The sequence below is a fragment of the Phyllostomus hastatus genome, unplaced genomic scaffold (assembly GCF_019186645.2).
Source record: "Phyllostomus hastatus isolate PE091 unplaced genomic scaffold, TTU_PhHast_1.1 phas_contig_29, whole genome shotgun sequence".
NCBI classification, from domain to species: domain Eukaryota; kingdom Metazoa; phylum Chordata; class Mammalia; order Chiroptera; family Phyllostomidae; genus Phyllostomus; species Phyllostomus hastatus.
In genome coordinates this window covers 13,407,120-13,426,218 of record NW_025333835.1, presented here as the reverse complement: position 1 = coordinate 13,426,218, position 19,099 = coordinate 13,407,120, and the positions used below count along the sequence as shown (strand labels likewise).

Sequence of the window (19,099 nt, the reverse complement as noted above, 5' to 3'; positions counted from 1 at the left end):
GAGTAATCTTTTTTTTTTTTTCAGAATTTTTTTACCTTATTTCAATCCTCAGTCTATGTACACCTTCCTTTTTATTATGAGCTCATTCATTCATTGGATGCCAAGCCTTTTCCAGGGGCTGATGACATAGTGATGAATTAGCAGAAGCACACACTGCCCTAGCAGATGTCTTCTAGTGGAGACGATGGCATCACATAGAGGTGCTGGCATGTGCTGACAGACTCCTTGCTCCTACCAGATTGGCTCCCTAGCTCATTGCTTTTCTTCCTGCTACTACCACAGCCATTATTCTCACTGACTTCATCATTCACATAGATGATGCATCCAACATTCCATGCTCTTATTTCCTCGACTTCATCACTCCCAGTGACCTTTTTCCAACCAATCTCAACCACCCATTGTCTTGGATTGTAAAATATCACCTCTAAATATGGTTTACAAACATCATTTCCTCAGCATCATCTGTCTTTTCTACTTACTTAAATATTCTCACTTTAAGAATTCTGTAACCCTTTTAGCCCAGACTGATGTGGCTCAGTGGTTCAGGAGTTGCCCGCAAACCAAAAGGTTGCTGGTTTGCTTCCTGGTCAGGGCCCACACCTGGTGTGTAGCCAGGTCCCAGTTTGGAGCATGTGAGAGGCATGCAGTCTGTGACTCTCTTGCCCATGGATGTTTCTCTCCCTCTCCTTCCCCCTCCCTCCCTCCCCCTCTCTCTATAAATAAATAAAATCTTAAAAAAATTCTATAACCCTTTTAGAACTGTTAATCCATCAACTCTACCATTTTTTAAAAATGTTTGCTGCCTCTGCAACCTCACCGTGCCTTTACTCGTCTCCTTATGGACCTTAGACACACAAGCCTTTGTTCTCTTGCATAAACCATCAGTTCACTGGCCTCTTCACATAACCTCTGCCCTCGGTTAAACTCCCCACCTCTGTGCTTGCACTTCAGTACAGCATGCAGCTAGGAGGAGGCATGTAGCATACTGACGGGCATTTCCCAAACGACCACAGGTGACCAACAAGCTCGTGACCTATATCTGAACAGATATCAGATCTTGTCAGTGCACTTCTTTACTTTCTGAAAATGATTTCATATCTTTTCTTCTCATACTTCCAGGTCTGCGTTTTTCATTTCATTTTAGCTGATTTTATTGCTGCTTCCATCACTGAGAGTGTCAAGGTAATAGAACTGTCATATCTCACTTCCAAATCACCAGACTTCACACTGCACCTGAATCTGTTCTCTTTGCTTCTGCTTTTGCTCTTCTTATAGTGACACGCTTTCCACAGTTTCCCAACTGTGTGTAAGGTCAATCTTTCCTCTTATGTAGTAGCTCACATTCTCTGCCCCTCACTCGGGTTTTTTTTGTTCGCTTGTTTGTTTCACTGCATCTGTAACTACCCTCTGCATCACCAATTTCTTCCCTTTTGCTTCATCATTCTTATCAGCATGCAAGCATGGTAGGCCCCTCCCACCCCTGCCCAAATCACCCCACAGCTGGTGCTCCAGTTCTTTCCCTCCCTTTATAGAAAATCTCTTCAGAAGTGTTGCCCATTCTTTTTTGTTTTGTTTTGTTTTCTCCCTTAAAGTTCTGATCAGGCTTATCTTCAATCTACCCACCACTCAAGCTGATATGGATAAGGTCATAGTGATTAGTAGATGGTAACACCATCCATTTAGTTGTTGAGACCAAAAGCTTTGGCATCATCATTGTATTTTATTTCTTTCATACCTCACATTCAAACTGTCAGCAAATCTTGTCTGATCCACCTTCATGTTGAGCAACTCTCCTGTCTTCCATCAGTGGCATCCCACACCAGGCCAGCACCAGCTCCTGACCTAACAGTATAATAGCCTTCTAGTTGGTCTCCTGGTTTCATGTTTTGCCATTTTCAGTATGTTGCCACATAGGACTTAGAATGATTTTTAAAAAATGCTTACTACATCTTCCCTATGCTCAGCACCCTCTAATAGTTTGTCATCCACTCAGAATAAAACCTAAAGCACTTACCATGGTTTGCAGGATCCTATCAGTGGCCCACAAACTTGGTTTTAAACAGTCAGACTGTAAGCATTTTAGACTTTGTGTGGCCATAGGGCCGTGATTGCTGCTGCTTCATCTTTCTCCTCCCTCTCTCCTGTGCTTCCTATTCCTCTTCTTTTTTTCAAGCTTTTAAAAATGTGAAAAGCATTCTTAGCTCAAAAGTGATAAAAAACATTTGGCACACAGACGGTAGTTTTCCCATCCCATGTCCAGCATCAGAAGCCTGCCTGTTGTGTCTGTCCCCGTCATCTCTAGCTGTCCTGTTCGCTGGGGTGTAGATGCATCTTCTTGCTGTTCTTTGAATATACCAAGTGAATTCCTGCCTTAGGGCTTTGTATTTGCTCTTCTGTTTGCTTGGAATATCTGTCTCCCTCTTTATTTTCATCTCCACTCGAATGTTATTTTCTTAGGAAAATGTCATTTTCTCAGTCTTGTAACTCTTAACATTCCCTACCACCCGCTCTCCTTCCTTCCCATTCCAGTAGATGGCACCACATTTTGGCTTAGACCAAAAACTTAGGAGCCATTTTTGTCTTTTATTTTACCTCTGGATGTACATCATGTAAACAGGATCTGACACACAGTAGGCATTCACTATAACCTTTATACAATAAAGGTAAAAGTTATTTTCACACACAGTAGGGAGTGTTTTAGGTCAGGAAACTATTGATCAGGAACTCAGTTTGTGTGGCTCATAGAAAGCCTTCCCTGAGAAGTTACCCTGAGCTCAGATTTCACTGGTATCGAGGAGCAGGACTGTGCAATGATGTGTGGTGGTGGTGAGGTCTGGGGAAGAGGGAAGGGTGTTAGAGGCAGGGATTTCAGGTGAAAATGCAGAGGCTTTTAGGCAATTTATTGCCTAATAAATTGTTCAAGCTAGAGAAACTTAATATGGCTGAGATAAAGACATGTTTTTTTACCAGTGAGTATAGTCTGTTTTTCTCAATGTTTATCAGAAAAATCGACTTGCTACCCCATATAAGATGTTCACCTTTAACCCTATTTTGTAGCCAAACACACCAAAAAGTAACAGGTCTGCTTCTATGCCTTGGACTGAAATGGTCATGGAGAAAAACTAACAAATGGTTCTTGGTCTTTCATATGAATGGAACCATACATTGTGTACTCTTTTTTGTTTGGCTTCTTTAATTCAGCATAGTTATTTTAGATGCATTTATTTTGTTGCATTATCAGTTGTGAAAAAAGATTTTTATTGTTGTGTAGTATTCCATTGTATGGATATAACCCAATTTGTTGATGAATATTTAGGTCGTTCCCAGTCTTTGGCTACTATGAATAAAACTCTTCTGAACACTGTATGTATATATTTACTCCTGCTTAACACTTAGCTGTGCAATTGTCGAGTCCTTTGGTCAGTGAACATTCTTAGCTTTTTTTTTTTTTTAAAGATTTTATTTATTTACTTTTTAGAGAGGGAGGGGAGGGAGAAAGAGAGAGAGAGAGAAACATCAATGTGTGGTTGCTGGGAGTCCTGGCCTGCAACCCAGGCATGTGCCCTGGCTGGGAATCGAACCTGAGATGCTTTGGTTTGCAGCCTGTGCTCCATCCACTGAGCTACGCCAGCCAGGGCTATTCTTAGCTTTAAAAGAGACGGTCAGAGCTCTTTTGGAAAGCAGCAGTTTGATATTAAATCACCAGGGTCCTGTAGCAGAGTTCCAGTGCTTCACATCCCCACCTTTCTAGGGAGTGTGTAGTGTTATTTAATTGGTTTTAATTTGCATTTCACTTGTTTCCATTTGCATTTCTCTGTTGATAAGTGATTGTGAACGTCATTTCATGTGATTATTGGCCATTTGTATATCTTCTTTAGTGATTGTACTGTTTTTGTCATTACTATTGAGTTGTAGGAGCTTGTTAAATATTCTGAATACAAATCTCTTATGAGATACATTTATCATTGGGAAAGGCAGTCTGTCACGGGCCCTGAATATACTGTATATATATTTTTTGGTTTTGCCAAGAATTCAAGGCTTGAATGCTTGCTCTTTACCTGGGCCATTTCTCAGGGTTGCATTTGCAGTGAGTAGCCTTAGAAGTGAAGTGTTGTTTGTCAATGGGTAATGAGCAAGCCTGTTAGGGTTCACTACAAAAATGGTTTGTCCCCCAAACTCAGTGTTCTTCCTGTATAATGCAGTCCCCTGCCTGTGCAGGTATCCATCATCCATCGCCCTGCATTGGGGCCCTGCATTGTCCCCATGGGAGTTGGTGGGTTGGGGATCCAATATGTGCATAATCAAGTATTTTGACTCTATCTTAGGATTCTTGTGTTTTCTGTCAGCATCCATGAAACCTTAACAGGCTGACTTAGCTTGTAGGCAGGGCGAAATCTCAGGCTTTTTGTGTTGCTTGGAGTATTTATTTTAATAGGGCCATCCTTGTATTGAGTTTTGGTTTTTATTTTGAGTGTGTCTAAAATATTTTAAAATATTTTCTATGATAAACACTTTATTGCCTGTTATATTTTTTGATTTGAAACAGTTGTGTTAATTTGCAACCCTTGATATTATGTTACTGTTTTCATGGATACCATAGATTGTGAATTTACAGATTTATGGGCCGAGGAAGTAAGGGAATCTTCCTCTCATAGTTAAGACTTCAAGGAGCTGTGTGCAGCTGTTAATGTGAAAGGTGAGGTTAATGTAATTGTTATTGTAATGGATAATCTTCACACGGTATGAATTAAAAAATTCTTTTTAACTTCCTTTACAGGGAAGTCTTAAGAGAAGTCGGCAGATCTCACCTCAGGAATTCATCCATGAACTGAAAATGGGGGCTGCAGATGAGAGACTTATCACGTGCCTGGAGTCACTTCGCGTATCTTTGACTAGTAACCCCGTGAGGTAATTCCTGTGTCTGAGCATCATCAGGGTGTGCTGCTGAGTTAAACAGCAGTTATCAATCTGTCATTTTTACTTAATAATTTTTCTATAATCCGGAGCCTGAATACCTCAACAACTAGTTAAGGTAAAAAGTGAATTCACGAAATTTCTATGCATCAAGAAATACAGTGTCAGTTGTACTTTTGTATTTATTACTGAGTAATACATAGACTTTGGACTTAAAAAAAAAAAGCTCACTTTTTTCTGAGAATTTTTAAAAACTTAGTGTTTTTTTTTACAGAGAATAATCATGATCAGAAACTACTAACTTAATGTGATTGAGTTTCACTCAGAATTTGGGGATTACACATATATTGGTTGTTCCTGTTGAACATAGCCAGAAGTACCATTAATTTACTTTTTCCTTTATTGGAAATGGTGGTGTTAGATTAGTGTTGCCAGAGTTAGCAAATATAAATACAGGATGCCCAGTAAAATCTTAATTTTAGATATGTTTATACTTAGAAAAAATGATTTTCTGAAATCTAAATTCAACTGAGTGTCCTGTATCTGGCAGCATTACTATAGGGATGTCTCTACATCAATTTTTAGACTTTCTAGCTGAGTATATTCTTAAAAATTTTCAAGCAGAAATTATAAAATATCTGAGCAGTTATAGAATTAGAATTTCACAGTTCCAAGGGCCTAAGGTAGATCTCTTTAACTTATTATTGTATCATGTCGGTGCTTATTCGTGTACAGGAGTGTATCTTTATGTGTGGACATGATGTTTGTGTGTGTATGTGTGCATCTGTTCTGAGGGCTAGAATGACAAATTGTGATTAGTTTTTAATGTGTAAAAGAATCTTTTTGACATTCTCTCTGATTGTTTTGTTTTTTTGGACATCCCTATAGTTAGGTGATAGTATGACAAAATCCTTGACAGTACAAGTATTTAAAACAGAAGGGCTCTGCCTGCTAAGCCATGAAAGTGAGTGAGGTTTGACCAAGGAGTATGGAGAGCAAAGAATATTTAGTATGGTTCAACTTTCTCTTTATTTTTTTTCATATTTTGCCACTCCTAATCTGTTTTGTAGGCTGTAAACTAATAGTGGACATGAGACCAAGGACTTCATATTTCTTATTTATCTCTCTTTAGTAGACCGTGCTTAGCACACAGAAGTGTTCGGTGAGATTTGTTGATTGAACCTGAAGTTGGATTTTAGCCTTCGCAAGTCTTAACCTTGCCTAGTGTTAGAAGCTAAGTTGAATTAGTAATTTATTTAGAGGTATAGTCATACACGAAGAACCCTAGTTTCTAGCTTAATCTGTAGTTGTTAAATGTATTTATTCACAAAATAATTATTAAGCACATGCTACCTTTCAAGAACTATGTTAGATGTGCGGCTTGAGGAAATGGCAGAGCTGCTCTGGTACTGTTCCTATGGAGCTGACATGTAGGAAAAGCTATTTTGGGGTTGATGGGGAGATATACTCATTTTTCAATTTATCTGGTAGGGTGCTGGAAATATTCTTGGCTTTTCAATATAATTAAAAGTAGACTTTACCTTTTCTTCATCTTCATCTTTTGAGTAGGTGAATATGATAACAGAAGAAAAACTGAAAGGGTTTCATGTATAAGTTTATGCACATTACTATAGAAACAATTATTTTTTGTGATTTCACCTAAAAACACTGGGAAATAATGCTATATGTCTCTTTTATTTGACCCTAATTTAAGTAAAAATCAAATTATTTCCCCAAGAATGGCTTGTTTTAGAATATATTATCAGGATTCCACAAGTGATGTGGATATTCCCTAAGAAGTAGTCTCTTTAATAGAAAAGAATAACAAATCTTTTGGAGACTTTTTTCCTGAAATCATAGCACTTTCTGTAGACAGAGAATTGAAGAATTGAAAAGCTACTTGAGAACGTTTCTGTGCTTAGTGCTCTGATTAGAGGAAAGACTTAGCTGTACACGTAACACTTGAAATGATGCCTATGATCAAATCTTAACACACTTTGCTGCTGTTACTATGTATCTGCTGATAGTTATTCTTATTTTCTTTTTTAGGTACAGTATGTAACTAAATTCCAAGAGAGAAAGAATTCTAATTTTTGTAAGCCTTTGAGGTCATTGTTACATGGTGCTAGTGAGAAAATTATAGTTAAAAGCTTTTAATGTCTGCAAGTAGAGTTGAAAAAGAAACAAGTAAACTGATTAATGGTGGCTCTCCAATGCTGGGATCGGGATTTACTTAATTCAAAAATCAAGGAGAAGGTAGGAGGTGCCACCTCTTTTCCCCCAGCTGGTATGCAATATTTTTAGAGCCACTTGTCAACTTCTGAAACTCTGCCTAGGAATTATGAGCCACATCAACCTTTTACTATCCAGATAGTGAATTATGCAAAAACTAGTGCATTAAATAACAGATTATTTGGCTTGTTTTATGAAGAGTTGATTTGAAGATCACAAAGTTCTTCTGTTTGAAGTTTTATTGATTATTCAATATTCTTGGTGACACTTCTGCGCTAAAAGACAAAATTGCTTTATTTTTGAAGCACTAAAGAAGAGAGTAACTTCTTCAAATGATCAAATATTACTTTTAGTGGATCTTGACATAGTCAGCAATTACATTTAAGCTATCAGACACATTGACGTGGAAACGTAAAAAGGTAGACACTAACATCATTATGATTGATATCAAGCATTTTAGTCCATACCCATCTATGCATATAGCAAAGTAATTCTAGAATGCATCTTCATTTTCTCAATTTGATGCAGCTGTCAAGGATAAGATTTTTGTCTCAGAAAATCCAGTCTTATCAGCTCTTTGTTTTTTTGTGACTTTAGGCATTTTTTCCCCTCAGGGTTAACATTTTGAAGTTTACAAGAAATATTTTCTCACTTACTTTATCTTTTTGTTAGAAGATTTCTAAGGAGGTTTTGGAACTAGGTTTGATTAAACTATAACTTTCAGAAAATCATTTTAGAAAAGTATGCAGTTAAAATGTATTTGTTTACCTCAAAGCAAGTAAGCAGCCTTAGCATGCCATTATTCAATCAGCATGATGTTTGAAATCTAGTGTTTTCTCTTCCTGGGTTTGAAAACACAGACCCCGAGGAGGAGCTTCGCTTTGGTGTTGGTGTGTGTTTTGTGTCATGTATGGCACCTGTGATGAAAAAAAAAAATAGAGAACCTTGTGGCGAGCAATGCAGTCCATGTACTCACTGGCATCAACATGAAGAAAAAGACCCCAGATTGTGAAGTTACTAATACTTTGCTTTATTTAAAAATCATTTTATAAAATGTTAAATATATTAAAAGAGGTTCTTAACAGTAAAACAAGTATCACATGCCTATTAATGGGGCTAAGGTATGGATTATTTCCTCTATTTTTGAAGCTTCCATATATCCCTCCTTCATTCTGCCTAGCTTTCTCCTACTGTCTTGTGGTGACTAGTATCCTGGATTTTGGGCTTATCTTTTTTTCCCTTTTTATTATAGTTTTTCACCACATGTGTATTCTAAATATATTGGTGTCATATCCTCTTCAACTCTATGTAAATGGCATCATCTTCCCCGTATTTTTCTGAGACTTGCGGTTTCCTGTGTTATTTGTCAGAGTTATGTATGGTGATGTGTGCCGCTACTCACATTGTATCACAATCATTTTTATAACTCTACTTTTTCTTGTACCTTAGGAATATATAAATAGCATATGAATGCTTTTAAAAAATCCTCTCTGATAATCTTTGTCTGTATCTTATAGTTTTATTTTCTTGTGCTGATTATAAAAATATGTAGGAATTTATATTTGATATTTCATTTGGAACGTTTAGATTGGTACTTTTTCCATGTTTTTCCTCCTCCTCTTACTCCTCCTCCTCTTTCTCCCCTCCTCCATTGTGCTCCTTCCTCTCCTTCTATAGTTTTCCTTCTTCCTCACCCTTAAATTCTTTTGGATAGATTTTTAATCTTTTATATTATTTTTCCTCATTTACTAATTTGGGAGACACATTAATTTTTCTGATCCTATAACAAAAATATTTAACATGCACAAAAAGGAACTTTAACATGCATGAACTTGAAAGCAAAAACAATAAGCAATATCTCTTTTCTTTTTGAACCTAAGAGTGCTTAGATACCAATCATCCTCTCTTGATTTCTATGCTACTTTTGTGTGCTATTTTAATTATGCTTCTATTAGTTTTATTTTTGTTAAGATTTTATTTATTTATAAACAGAGGGGAAGGAAGGGAAAAAGAGAGGGAGAGAAACATCATTGTGTGGTTACCTCTTGTGTGTCCCCCTATTGGGCACCTGGCCCACAACCCAGACATGTGCCCTGACCTGGAATTGAACCAGCGAAACTTTGATTTTCAGGCAGGTGCTCAATCCACTGAGCCACAGTAGCCAGGGCTGTTTTTTATTTTTTCATATTATAAATTAACTATTACTACTTTTGAGTTTTAGTACAAATATGTGTATATGTTTACAAACACATATTGTCATCATTCTTTTTGGTTTTTGTATGTGTGTTTTTCTCTGATTATTTTACTTTTTGCTTCAGGGACGTTAAGTTCCCTTGGTGAGAACCTGTTTATGGTAAAACTCTTTTATTGTCTGACAGTAACTTTATTTTTGAAGGATAGTTTTCCTACCACATGAAGGTGCGGTTTTTAGATTTCTTATTTAGAACATTGAGGATAGTATTTTCTCTCTTTTTTAAAGTATATTTTATCGATTATGCTATTACAGTTGTCCCATTTTTTTCCTCCCTGTTATCTCCCCCTCCTCTGCCCTGCATCCCCCTACCCTCCAGCATCCTCCCTCTTAGTTCATGTCCATCGGTTGTACATGTAAGTTCTTTGGTTTCTCTATTTCCTATACTATTCTTAACCTCCCCCTGTCCATTTTATGTCTACCAATTATGCTTCTTATTCCCTGTATATTTTCTCCCCCATTTTCTCCCTCCACCTCTCCACTGATAACCTTCCACATGATTTCTATTTCTGTGATTCTGTTCCTGTTCTAGCTGTTTGCTTAGGTTTTGGTTTTGTTTTTTAGGTCAGTTATTGATAGTACTTTTTTATTTGTTTAAACATATTCAGTATTTTTATTTTATACTCTATGTCTATAATTCTCATAAATGAACATAAGCCATACTTAATACTGGTGTTGGTTTTTTCCTTTTCACTTTTAGTCATATCTTGTTTCTTTGTGTATCATGTGATTTCAGAGTGTGACCTCCTATTCCTTAGAACTTTTCCTTTGGATTCTTATTGAAGATACATACTGTTAGAATGAATTAATGTGTTTGTACTACTGGGAGCATAGGGATACTAATGACCTGGTACCACCTTAAACTAAAATTACTGACTTGTTGATGAAAGAACATCGAACCTATAGAAAGGTCTTACAAGAATTTTTTGAACCAAAAATTTGAGGACATGCCCGGAAGCAAAATCTCAACGGATTGAGAAAATGCTCAGGAGAATGGCAGTTTTGCAGCTTATTTTATACTTTATAATTAAAGGGGAAGACATGAGGAAAGTATATGAAGTTCATTGGTGATAGATTAAAGGGGTGGGGCAGGCAAAGCAGAGGAGATCTCTAGGATTGGATAAAAAGCAAAATGGAGAGACACATAGTTTTGTTACATTGGTGGGTAAAGGATAGTTAATCAACATTCACAGCACACAGAGATGGTATGCCTGTAACAAGATAACAATGAGGGGTTCTCTGGTCTCCTGCTCTGGTGGTCTGGTGCTGGTCTTTATGCCTTCCAGAGGTAGGAAAAGAAGATTATTCTGACATTTCAAAGGTATGTTTTCCTAGGTGTGCAAAGACAATAGACATGACCTTTGTTAAGGAAACTACAGGCCTAGGATGTGGCTACACACTGTGACCTGTTTTAGTTAGTAATTTTTATGTTGAGACTATACTGTGTGGTTGCTTTCCATCCCCAAGTTCTGAAGCCTGCCTTGTGATGCTATGTCCTCCCTCCCAAGCTTGTCAGGTGCAGTATGAGGCCCCTTTTTCATTCATAGGCTTTGTGTTTTTGTTTGTTTTTTGACCACATAGGCAGGCCCCTTACATGTGTTTGGTTAGCGTTATGAATTAGAACAAATTTGCCTTGTTGTCCTCATGTACTGAGCAGGGTAATTTCTGGTTTGTTTTCTTACTGAAGGTACAACCCTTTGAGATCCTCACGTTTTTGCCTGTGTGTCCGAGGCTTGATGGTGGCCTCTGGGCATTAGCTGTCATCCCTTTCACTGTGCACAGCTGTCAAAAAGGAAATGTGGGGTTTCCAGGGCTTGGCCTTTGTCCCACAGAGCAAACGGGGCTTGAGGCTGGCTTACCTCTTTGAATTCCTCTCTTTCTCTCCTTAAATCTTGCTTTAAGGAGACTCCTTTTTCATCACCTCAGACACATTTTTTTCTTTTCTAAAAATCATTGTTTAATAACATATAAATTTCAGGTATACAGTATTATAATTTGGTATCTGTAAACTCTATTGTGTGTTCAATACCCAAAATCTGTTTTTTTTATATTTGACCTTCTCTACCAATTCCCCATCCCCCAGCCCCTTTTCTTCTGGTAACCACTATTGTATTGTCTGTATCTATGAGGGTTTTTTTTAATTGAATTTTTGGACTGACATTGGTTAATAAAATTATATAGGTTTCAGGTATGCAATTCTATAATATGTCTTTTGTTTATGGTATTGTGTGGTCACCACCCAAACTTCAGATGCAAATTTAAAATCATGTTTCTATGATGCTTGTTGGGAAGGTGGTTGTGGAATCTTGTTTAATATCAGGAAAATAAATTAAAGCATTACATTCCCTTGCCAAACATCAACATTTCTAGATTTCTCAGAAGGACATAAACACAAATAAGTCTTCTTTTTGCCATTTGATTGCCAAACCTGATGCTCAGTGGTGAACTTTTGTTAATAGTTTCTTGTGTGCCTTTGACCCATATTTTTAATGCTTATGTTGCTATGTTCATATTTATTTTATTTGTTTTACCTTACTAGTGTTCTACTTTTTTTTCCTTTTAAATTTAAGAGGAACTCCAGAAGTTGCCCTGCAGGATATTAACTAGTTTTATATTTAAATTTAGCAGTCTTATTCGACTAGCTTTAAAGTCATGATAAATTCCTTGATTCTTCCAGTTATCTTTGAACTATCCATACTATCTTGCTGGGCCCCTCATTAGTTTTGTAAATAACCATTGATACTGCTGACTTTATTTGGGTGAGCAATGGTTTTATCTTTTTGAAAAGCATGTTTTGACATTAGAAATTTGTGGACTATGTTAGTATTCCCCAGATACATCCTAGAAATTTATGGAGGGAGTGAGCTTGGGAAAAGTCTGGGGGAAGGAACAATAAATATGATGAAGAGATTGAGTGTTCTTTGACTGAGGAAGTCTTTTTGTCCTAAGTTTTTCTTTTCCTTTTAAAAAATCATTTAAAAATTAAAAATTTTAAAGTATACTTTACAATCAATATTATATCGGTTTCAGGTGTGCGACATAGCATTTAGATATTTATATAATTTATGAAGTGATGTCTCCAGTGAGTCTCATACCTACCTGACACCATATGATGGAGGACCCAAAAAGCCCTGGAGTTTATTTATTAAAAAATTGTGTATTAGATGTTTTAACTTAAGTCACCTTCAAAGTGCTCTCGATTTGATGGACTATATCTATCAAGACATTTTTTCCCACTGCTCAATATAGTTTTTGAACTTGCTGATTTGATGCTTTTTGGTGTTTCTGTCATTTTTGTTGTTGTTGTTGTTTGTTTCACCTCTTCCACATCAGCAAATCATTTCCCTTTGAGGACTTTTTCCATCCGGGAAACCAAAAAAAAGTTGCACAGGGCAAGATCAGGTGAAATATGGAGGGTGGGGCACGGGAGTCTAGCCTTTTTTGGTCAGATAGTGCTGTACACTCAGCGTGGTATGGCAGGTACACTTGTAAAACATCCAGCATGAAATGGGCAAACGTCTTGAAAGAATCTTCAAAAATAATTAACTGAAGCCAAATGCAGCCTCTCACAACACCACCAGCTGGCACACTGATACAGATGGGTTCCTAGTGCACCCACCTAGCAGGGGAAGCCTTTACTACAAGGGGCCCACCCTCCAGAAGATAATTCTTGTTTTTTTGGTGCTCCCTCATAAGTACCTCATGATACAAATAATGGTATGCTCGATGTTGCCCCAGAAGTCCTTTAAACTTCCTTATTTTTTTATTTTTCTTTTTCTGTTCTGATTGGGTGTTTTCCACTACTTGTCTTCCAAATCACTGGTTAGATACAGTGCTTCATCTAATGTGATAATTGATTTCTTCTAGTTTATTCTTCATTCCAGTTAATGCATTCTTCATTTCTCACTGGTTCTTTTTTATGATTTCTATGGTATTAAAAAACATTTAAAAATTAAAAATATTAAATTATAGTTTACAGTCAATATTTTATTGGTTTACTGTTGAAGTTCTCACTGAGGTCTAATGGAGGCTGCTGACTTGGAAATATAAAGCTAAGGGTTGGGGCTTCATACCATTTATTAAAAGATAGAAAAGGAGAGGAAGGGTATGTTCAGACAGGCAGTGGTATTCTTGGGTCCTTGGCAACCTTCATTGTAGCTACTTACAGCCAGGACATCAGAATCAGCAATATGGTGGCACATCATTGAAGTCACAGAAACATCCCCTTTGGTAGGTTAAATATATTAGTGGGGTGCATGTTTATTGAACAGAATTTCCTTCAGTGAGATGGGCTTTTACCTCTTCAAAGCCTTCACCTCCCCACTGACCCCTGCCAACTTACTGAAGTTGTTTTTCAGTAGGAAGTGAAAAAGTATAAGTAGGATGTTAATATTTGTCTTAACTTCTTTATTTAGACACTGGCAAAAATCTTAGGCTACACCTGGTGTTATTTATTTCTCAATTGTCATTCAGGATACATAACTTTTATGACATTTGATATTGCCTATTAAGGAAATTACATGTTGAAAATGCCCTTAATTTTAGTTTTTTTTTTTTTTTCTTTCCAAAGTATTTTAAGTAAATGAAATATTAGTGAAAAATATTTCTGGAATAAATATCCTGGAAGAAAATAACTATTAATATTTTCAAAGGAACACTAACTTGATGTATATATTTTTAAAGATTTTATGTATTTTCAGGGAGAGGGGACGAGAGAGAGAATAACATTGACGTGTGAGGGAAACATCAATTTGTTGCCTCTCTCACATGCCCCAACCAGGGACCGGCCCGGAACACACACATGTGTCCTGCTTAGAAATTGAAGTGGCAGCCTTTCACTTTACTGGATGATAGTCAACTAATTGAGCCATGCTGGTCAGGGTCTAACTTGATATTTTCAAAGGACAGGCTAGTACTTTTCAGTACTTTCACAGTCTTCCAAAGCTGGTGTCCTTTTTCTGAGATTCTCTAGGAACCTGAATGCTCTAGTAGGAGGCTTTCTCTTTTGTTTACTGTCATTCATAGCATAGCTTGGTTTTGGCTTATTGATGCATAATGTTGGGTTGGCCAAAAAGTCCATTTATTTATTTATTTATTTATTTATTTTTCATAAAATTAAAGACATTTTTAATTTTCATCAATAACTTTATTGATTTGGATATTTTGAGTATGTTGGCAATCTACCATGTGGTAAAACCTTGATTGTTCTCAGTTAATGTCTTGACTTGATCACTACCAACTTTAATTGGCCTGCCCGAGCATCATTCAGTACCAAATCTCCAGCAGGAAACTTTGCCAACCACTTGTGACACATTCATTCAGTCACCGCAACCTTCTCCATACACTGCACAAATCTTTTTATACATTTCAGTTGCATTTTTACCATTCTTGAAATAATAAAGCATAAAACTATGAAATTGTTGCTTATTTTCTTCCATCTTCATCTTAAAATGGCTGTACAAAAGTCACCAGCTTTGATTTTTTTCCCCCTTAAATGCATGCTGTGTAAATATCACATAGTGGTTTTATCCACTCATCTACTGATGGACACTTGGGCAGCTTCCATATCTTGGCGATTGTAAATAACTCTGTAACACTACAATGAACATACGGGTGCTACCCTTTTGAACAACATGATTTTAGAGTTTGGAAAGTCATGTAATTTTCCTTGTGCACTCATTTTGAAACTCTGCCCTCTTAAGTTTCTCTGGGTGTGGGTGTTTTCTCCACCATGCTGTGACTTTGCAAGGAGGAGAGCAAGTGTTATGTTGCTGTGGAACCCTAATGAGTGCCTCAGCAGAGGATAACAGAGTGTGTATTAAATGGGTTCAAGTAGTAACAAGAGAATAGAGAAATTCAAGAATGAAATAACGTGAAATGCATGAACCTGTATTGCTCATTTTTCAGGAGGTCAAGTATTTGGAGTGTCTTTAAACACCTCCCTGTTGCAAAAAGTAGAAGAGGTACAGGGGCTTTTTCCTGTCTTCAGATTCCTCAGATTCTATTTCAAGAGAAACATCTAACGTACATTAAAAAATAAATGGTACCAATGGCTCTTATCTAAATAATCCTTAAGTATGTGGTACTGATAACACGCCACTCGAGTAGAGTAGGGGATGTATTTGTTAATCTACCCATGTAAAAAGTATTCACAGATCCTGTGCTAGGTACCACAGTAACAGGTATATGGGGGGAGAGACTTAGAAAACAAATATGTAAATAAATAAAACAAGATATTATCATTTCAGTCAAGAAATAATAAGGCACTTAGAATAATGGATAGAGAGTTTTTAGATACAAGAGAAAGTCTCTGTGACATGGTAGCATTTGGAAAGGACAAGGAATCGGTTACAAGAAACTTAGACCTGGAACCCCACTTGGACAGCATAGACCCTGAGGCCAGGAAGCCGTGTGGCTGGAGGGTAGGACTATCAGAGGGGTGGACAGTGGCCAGGCTATAAGGGGTCTTAAAGTCATGGTAGGGAGATTGGGTTTTTATTCCAATAAGTGGCTTTTGAAGACCTTCATGCAGGAAATAACACAGTCTCAATTTACTTGTTTCAAAGAAGCTGCTTTAGGGAGAATGGATTTAAGCGGGGAAAGAGTAGAAAGGGAAATGAGAAGGGAGACTGTGGTAGTGGTCACAGGGAAATGAGGGTGCCTGGGATAAGGATTGAAGTGTTGGGGTGAGGAATGCGTAGAATTTGCAGGTACATTGAAGGCAGAGACTTGTGGGACATGTTGATGGATTGAATGTGGTGTGTGAGTCAAAAATGACACCGGGGTTTTAGACCTGAGCTAATAGGTAGGTAGTAGTGCCATTAACTGGGATGGAGGAAGATGGTTATTGTTACTGGTTTCTTGCATTTTGAAGAAGAAAACCAAAATGTATTTTAAACATGTTAAGTTGGCTCTGTCTACAGTTTTACAGTTTGTGATTTCAAGCAAGCGGCTGTGTGTGTGAGTCTGGAGCTCAGTGGAGAAATGAAGAGGTACTTATCTGTTGTTTACATGTGGATTATACATAAAGCCCTGAGAATGGCTGAGATCCTGGATTGTGTGTGTGTGCAGAGATAATAGAAAGATTGACAAGAGTGCCCAGAACACTAAGGAACTCCAGCCACCATGCATAAAGGCAGCAGAAGCCTGGAAAACAGATTGAGTGGCTAAGTGGAGAAGAGAAGAACCCAGAAAACCTGAGCCTAAGAGAGGAAGGGTATTTGAAAAGAAGGAGTGGTAACCATACAGAATGCTACTGAGAAGTGGAGCCTGATGGCAGGGCTGGAACTGGCAGGAGAGGGGGTGTGGTGACCTTGAGAAAAGCAATTTTTTTGTAGTTTGGGTGGCAGAAGTCAGACTTAAGTAAGACTGAGTGAATGAATGGTGAAGTAACTCTGGCCATGCTTGTCATGAAATAATTTGAGATATTTTGCTATAAAAGAAAGGAGAGAAATGGGCAGTAACTGTAGGGATATCTGGGGTTAAGGATATGGAACCTGTTGAGCAAATGGAGAAACTTAAATGATTGAGGTTTCACAGAAGAAGGAACATTGAATTGGCCCTTGAAAGATGAGACAGTTCTATGGAGGGGAGCATTATGAGTGAAGGTATAGCAGTGAACTTGATAGAAACAAGGGCAGATTATGGGCTTCTGTTCATGGACTGATCTATCCACTATTGGTCAGTAGTAGCAAGTATTAGGGTAGGAACAGATGATGGGAACAGTTGACAACAGTGTGATCATAATTTTCCTTTCCCCATATACTGGTTATCAAATTATAGTTTATTTTGAACAACAGGGGTCCACTTACAGGTGGATTTTTAAAAATAGATTCACACAGTACTGTAAATGTATTTTATCTGTAGAGGCTGTGGTTAACAGTAGGCTATTAGTAATTAAGTTCTGGGGGAGTCAAAAGTTATATGTGAATTTTTGACTTTGCTCCCCATACCCCTGAATTGTTCAAGGGTCAACTGTAGTCAGTATTTAAAGTGAATAATTCAGTTAATGCTTTCCTGAGGTAATGATGGCTTTGATTTGATACTAGTAATTAATATATTTCAACATATTCAGCCTATTTTATTTTCTACTATGAATATATGTATTTTTTAAAGATTGTATTTATTTTTTAGAGAGGGAAGGAAGGGAGCGAGAGAGAAGAGAGAGAGAGAGAGACAGAGAGAGAGAGAGAGAGAGAAACATCAATGTGCGGTTGTTGGGGCCATGGCCTGCAACCCAGGCATGTGCCCTGACTGGGAATTGAACCTGTGATGCTTTGGTTCGAAGCCCGCGCTCAATCCACTGAGCTACACCAGCCAGGGCCTACTATGAATATTTTTCAATAGTGGACTTAAGTTTTGATTAGAAGAAGACATATGAGTATATGTTATTTTAAATCCATAGTTTTCTTATTATCTTTTTATCTAAACATCAAGAACTGATATGTCATATATAAGTACTTTGTTTTTCATCATTGCTATTGACCTGGTTTTCTTCTTATTTTATTTGGAATAGTTTCTCTAGACATTTTATGCCTTTGAATGTGTTATGGCTAAAAATAACTAGATGAATGAACTACTCAATTTGTTACTCTGCCATCTCATCTAATATTAGAAATGAAAATAAATGAGTTTTAAATATATAATTTCTTTAAAAGTCAGTTTCTACAAAACTGTCATTGTTTATAGATGATATGATAGTATACATAGAAAATCCTATAGACTCCACCAAAAAACTGCTTGACCTAATAAATGAATTTGGCAAAACAGCAGGATACAAAGTCAATATCCAGAAAGCAAAGGCATTTTTGTATACCAACAATGAAACAGCAGAAGCAGAAATCAAGAAAAAAAAATCCCATTTGATATAGCAACAAGAAAAATAAAATACCTAGGAAGAAACCTAACCAAGGAGGTGAAAGACCTGTACTCAGAATACTACACAGCACTGAAGAAAGAAATTAAGGAAGACATAAACAAATGGAAACATATACCATGTTCATGGATCAGAAAAATTAACATCATCAAAATGTCCATAGTACCCAAAGCAATTTACAGATTCAATGCAATACCTATTAAAGTACCAATGGCATATTTCACAGACAAAGAACAAATACTTCAAAAATTTATATGGAACCATAAAGGACCCTGAATAGCTGCTGCAATTTTGAGAAGGAAGAGCAAAGTAGGAGGGATCACAATACCTGATACCAAACTGTATTACATGGCCACTGTAATGAAAACAGCTTGGTACTGGCATAAAAATAGGCCCATGGACCAGTGGAACAGAACAGAGAGCCCAGAAATAAACCCAAGTCTCTATGGTCAATTAATATTCAACAAAGCGGGCAGCAACATAAAATGGAGTAAAAATAGTCTCTTCAACAAATGGTATTGGGAGAGCTGGACAGCTACATGCAAAAAAATGAAACTCGACCACCAACTTACACCATACACAAAAATAAATTCAAAGTGGGTAAAAGGTTTAAATATAAACTGTGACACCATTAAAGTCCTAGAGGAGAACATAAGCAGGGAAATCTCAGATATTTCACGCAGCAACATTTTCACTGATATGACTCCTAGAGCAAGAAGGGACACAAAGGAAAGATAAACAGTGGGATCTCATCAAAATAAAAAGCTTCTGCATGGCTAAAGAAAACGGTATTAAAATAAAAAGAGAACCAACTGTACGGGAAAACA

The 19,099-nt window shown here is 37.1% G+C and overlaps 1 protein-coding gene across 4 annotated transcripts in view; it reads left to right on the top strand.

Annotated features, from left to right (window-relative positions):
- Positions 1 to 19,099, top strand: part of DIAPH3 (diaphanous related formin 3) — a 465,949-nt gene that overhangs the window by 96,746 nt on the left and 350,104 nt on the right. For all 4 annotated transcript variants that reach the window (XM_045839232.1, XM_045839231.1, XM_045839234.1 and 1 more), the window contains one exon: positions 4,778 to 4,908. In XM_045839232.1, coding sequence (XP_045695188.1) covers positions 4,778 to 4,908 — 131 coding nt within the window. The remainder of the gene's footprint in view (positions 1 to 4,777; positions 4,909 to 19,099) is intronic.